The 5,289-nt window shown below is 42.9% G+C and overlaps 1 protein-coding gene across 1 annotated transcript in view; it reads left to right on the top strand.

Annotated features, from left to right (window-relative positions):
• Positions 1-5,289, top strand: part of ANTXR1 (anthrax toxin receptor 1) — a 178,685-nt gene that overhangs the window by 67,739 nt on the left and 105,657 nt on the right. The window contains exons 9-11 of the mRNA XM_018554410.1: positions 255-315; positions 2,837-2,935; positions 4,036-4,105. Coding sequence (XP_018409912.1) covers positions 255-315; positions 2,837-2,935; positions 4,036-4,105 — 230 coding nt within the window. The remainder of the gene's footprint in view (positions 1-254; positions 316-2,836; positions 2,936-4,035; positions 4,106-5,289) is intronic.

Raw genomic sequence — 5,289 nt, 5'->3', positions numbered from 1 at the left:
CCTCCTTCCCAATGAGATGCCACCTGAGGCAACCGCTTCAAGTTGCCTCATTATAGGGTCCCTATTAGAGGATAAACATCTTTATTGCGTAAAAGTTCTCTTTTTAAATGAATACCTTGCTTTTCCATTTGATCAGAGTGCTTCTTTAATTAGAGTAGTAGGTGGTTTGCCTGGGGCACTTTTTGCTTATTTACAGAGAAATTAGTTGAATAGCCCTGTCTACAACACTAATCCAATATATTTCTATTGAACAGATTCTGAAGATGTCCTGCATTGAAATTTTAGCTGTAGAGCCATCCAGTATATGTGCCGGGGGTAAGTGCATGTCAATACATTGCCAGAAAGATTTTAATATTTTGCATTGGGGTTGATTAACTGAAGGCAAATAAGCTGTTCACCTTGCAAGGGAATTCACACTTAGCTTAGTGAATGAGGTGAAGCTCTGGTGACTTCTATCATCCAATCATGTGGAAGCAAAAATGTTTTTTTTCCTTGGACGTGATTGGGTATTTGCAAAGTGAATTTTCCCCACAAGTAAGGAAACACTCTCTTGCAAGTGAACAGCCTATTTGCCTTTAGTAAATGAACTCCATTGCATGCAGTTCATAAAAAACTCTTGCACATCTTTGACCCTGTTTAATACCCAAATGACATAAACATGAACTGTAACTATGGCATATTGCAAATAACTGTTTCCGGTTGTATTTCTCCCTCATTCAGTAATGCAAAAGTAAATGCATGACTATGAGTAAACATGTTTAATGAATTTAGGAAGAATTAATTGCTCTACCATTTTGTTGGGTTTCTCTGGGTATATCAGGAAACAAAAGCCAGCTGTGTCTAGCATACAAAGCATGCCAGCTTAATAAAAGCCAACATAAACCAATTTCCTAATCTAAAGGTATCTTACTAAAATCCATTGTCACTGGACATTATATAATGCATGCACTGGCAGGATCTGACTGGGAATGTTAAATTTTTTACATTTGAATACAATGCTTTTTCTTTTTGCTCTTTGTCCCCATTAGGGAAATTCTCCCCCTCTATTTGTCCTGGTGATCATTGCCAACGCAACAGAAAGTGGCGGAAATGCAATGTTTTAGGGCATCCCTATTGGAAGATGTACCCTCACCTCCTATTTCAATTACATCTCTAAGGGCTCATTCACACGAGCGTGCAAATCTGTACAGCTTGCACAGCCATACAGAGCCCTGCTCCTGGGAAAGACAGGTACTGCATGTAATTGCATGTAGCCGCCTGTACCTCCCTATGGGAGGATGCGGCTGCACATGGCTACATGCCACTTCAAACCTGCACATCCGGACAAGTCCGGGTGCCCACCTTGGAGGCAGACAGTGTGCATCCAAGTGCAGGCACCCGGACCTGCACGGATGTGCAGGTTCGAGTTGGCATGTAGCTGCATCATCCCATCAGGAGGTACAGGCTACTGCATGCAATTGCATGCAGCACCTGTCCCTCCCGGGAGCAGGACCTGCACAGATGTGCATGCCATATGAATGTGCACGTGTGTGTGAATAAGCCCTTAGAGACGTCAATGAAATAGGATGTAAGGGTAAATCTTCCAATGGGAATACCTGTTCCAGCAGAGGCATAGCTACAGCATATTGCACACCTGGCATCCCACCCAGCTCCTGGCAACCATTGATGTAATCAAGGTTGCTAAGGGATAGGCAGGGAGATGTTTATGGGCCATACACATCTCCCTGCCCGACTCTTACCAACCTGGGATGCACTGGCTGGTGTCCCGCCCACATACAAATTTCCCTACCTGCTCTGGTTGCTAAGAGCTGGGCAAGAAGATGTGTACGGCCCTTACACATCTCCCCACCCAGCTCTTAGCAACCTGAGATGCTCTGGCCATCCTTGTTACTGGTTGTCAGGAGATGGGTGGGGCGCCAGCTAGAGCGTTCCTGGTTGCTAAGAGCCAGGCAGGGAGATGAGTATTAGAGAGTGGTGGGGGAGCGAAAAAAAGTCAACACCCAGGGCATGTGCTATTTATGCCATATGCTGGATACACCACTATGTTTCTGCCCAATCTGTCTAAGAATTTCACTCACTTTGTAGAGATTTTCTCTTATTGTTGTTTTTCTGGGAGAGAGTGAAAGAAAATCTCTCAGATGGGACATGTGAAAGTTGGCTAAATATGCACATTACAAATGAACTACAGGCAAATATAAAAGACACAAATTAATGTACAGGTATGTCTCTATTCATTAGTACATTGGTAATTGTACTTTTTAGGGATGTCTGTCACAGAGGCCGAGCTCTCCTCCCGCATCGCCCCACTCGGCCTCCTGTGACGGAGGAGTCAGGATGGAGAGCAGGTTACAAGCACTCAGCGATGAAAAATTATCACTAAGTATTTGTAAATAACTGAGGACATAGAAAGCTTACTGTGTCCCCAGTTATGAATGAACAGGAAGTGGTCTACATCACTTCCTGTTCATTCATGATTGTGGACATAATATACTATTTCCAAAGTTTATGAATGGACAAGAACACTCAGTATAGAGGCTTCCTGTTCATTCATAACAGGAGCTGCAGAAAAAGAGATTTAAGACTTCCAATTGGAAGATCTCTTTCTCTATTTTAAAAGGGAAATGTCAGGAGTCAATTGCATTTCAGTTTCTTTTTGCCTTTTTAAATCAGATCAATTCTCTGATCAGCAGTAATAAATGTGTTTTTCATATTGCTCTTTTTCCTATTAAATAAGAAAAAGCAAGTCCAGTACTGAGAGGAAAATGAAGAAAAATGTCTAAATGAATATAACTATGACACTATATTTGCCTGTAATGTCCATCCCTCTCTCTCATAGAATCCTTTCAAGTGGTTGTAAGGGGGAACGGATTCCGATATGCACGGAATGTGAACCGAGTTCTTTGCAGCTTCAGGATTAACGACACAAACTCTCTCAGTAAGGTTATATATTTGCCTAGAAGAAGTTGTTCTCTTGTAGACACTTGCCATTGCATTGATATTTGTACTGGATGGTTTCTTGGGTTTTCCTGCAATTCTAGTCAGCCAGATAAGGCTAGCTAGCTTGTGCAGCATCACAGCTTTACACAAATTGCCAGCTCTTCCTGTTTTGACAAAATGTCCTGGTTTTGAGACCTGTGAGGGAATATACTAAGGAAAAATGGTGGGGTCTAAGTAAGTCTAGATGGAGGCATAGACCACATGTGAAGATGTCCACAGGCAACACAATCTCATTGTAAACCTACACAGTCTCCTTTAGGTTAACAATCATCTATACACTGTGTGGAGTAGAATCTGACAGAGATTATGCAATTCAGTTGTGACTTGGATTGACTATTTCCTTGGGAGGTTCCTTGAGAGCTTTTTCAGGTACTTCAATTGGCAAGTAGCCTGTGGCATACTCAAGACCTATATCTCCTGGTGGCCTGGTACTGCCTGGAAATTCCCCCAGTGTGCCTGTAACCGTAGATGGTCTGGGGTGCTTGGCCTGCTGACTACTGGATGGAATGCTGAGAATGATGATGAAGAAAAGAATGAAAACAAAAACAAGGTGGAAACAAAAATCACCAGCACTCAGCAAAATAATTCAACATGTCCATTCATTGGACATAGACGTCACAAAAAACACAAAAAACACGAGCCAACGTTTCTAGACCACACAGGGTCTCTTCCTCAGGGCAAAAAGACGTGGCGTCACATCTTTTTGCCCTGAGGAAGAGACCTGTGTGGTCTCGAAGCGTTGGCTCTTGTTTTTTGTGACGTCTATGTCCAATAAATGGACATGTTGAATTATTTTGCTGAGTGCTGGTGATTTTTGTTTCCACATTGTATTTGCACGGTGCCATCCGTGACTATCACTGCAAGCACCATCTTCTGTAAAGGCCCGGACTGCTGCAAGGTGTGCGGAGGACTCCCTTATCTATCTACTTCTGAAAACAAAAACAGTTTATTATTTAACACTGATGTTTTCATTATCACTATTACTATTCTAAGCTGTATCTTCTGCCATACTTAATTATATCTCTTTTCATGTTGCAGATGAGAAGCCGCTGGCTGTGGAGGACACATATCTACTTTGTCCAGCTCCAGTTCTGGAAGAAGCTGGCATGTAAGCTTATTCATACAGTGACAAATCTCTTAAAGTGACACTTCTTGTTGCTTCCAGGCTTATTCTGCAGGGAAGAGATCAGCAAATGGATGTTCACTAGTCTCCCTCCCTTCATTTGTAAGTGATCGCATGGTTGTAAAGCCGACAGTCAGCTTTACACATGTAAGTAGACTCTTGGGAGTTTGCTTACAGAACCCCACTGCCGCTGATGTATGGGTAGCGAAAGGGATAAATGTGGCACACGTTGGGCCGTAGGGACCTCAAATGTGAAAGCATTGATTTGTAAAGGTGCTGTCAAAGTCATGATCCCTATCAGTCACATGTAACATGTCTTCAGGCTATGACTGTCTCCTGCAGCATGTCTCTCACAGTCTACAACAACTACTATAGCATGTTTGCAGTCTTTGGCCATCTTCTGCCGAATGTGTGTGGTCATTTGGTGATTTCAGGAGTTGCATTTGAGGTCCCGTATATCAAGTAAGTTTACCAGCCCTGCTCTGAGTGCACAAAAGAGGTGATGCCTTAAAAAACAAAGGCAGTGCAAAGCACAAGGATGGTGTACAAAGCTTTATAACGCAAAGCATACAAACAGGGCCCATGCTGCCCCAAGGCTGGATTCTTCCATGCGGCAGGGTTGGATTACATTTTTGTTAAAACATTTTTTTACTATTTTTATACTTTATCACTTTTTATTTTTTAATTGTTATTTTTTTAAATTTGTATTCATCTTATTATCTTTTACTTTTTTATGTTATAATTTTTTACTCTTTTATCACTTTTTTATTTTTAATTTTAATTTACTTATTTTTTATTCTTATTTTGCGTGATAGCATTTAGAGGTGACAGGTTCTGTTTATTGAATCCCTCAGCTCCATTACAGGAGTTTGAGCACAGCACTATGCTGGATCTCCTGTGACAGCTCAGATGAGAAGGCTGCGAGTGCAGCTCTCCGGTATCAGTGTTTACATGAAGCAGAGCAGAGAATGGATGTTCTCTGCTCTTTTCCCTGCTCTCCATCCTGAATGAATGTGCCGTGGTCCCGTGTCCCCCAGAAGGGGAGGGGACCAAAAAAAACCATGGCAGAGAGGGAGGCGGCCAGCGAGGACAGAGGCAGCCGGAGGAGGAGGCGGAGACCATGGAGGGAGGGCAGCGGGGGGGGGGGGGGGGGGGGGGGGGAGCCGATA

The sequence above is a fragment of the Nanorana parkeri genome, unplaced genomic scaffold (genome assembly GCF_000935625.1).
Source record: "Nanorana parkeri isolate BGI_ZX_2015 unplaced genomic scaffold, ASM93562v1 scaffold157, whole genome shotgun sequence".
Taxonomy (NCBI): domain Eukaryota; kingdom Metazoa; phylum Chordata; class Amphibia; order Anura; family Dicroglossidae; genus Nanorana; species Nanorana parkeri.
Note: the sequence above shows the minus strand (reverse complement) of the source record. Positions and strands in the feature narration are given on the sequence as shown.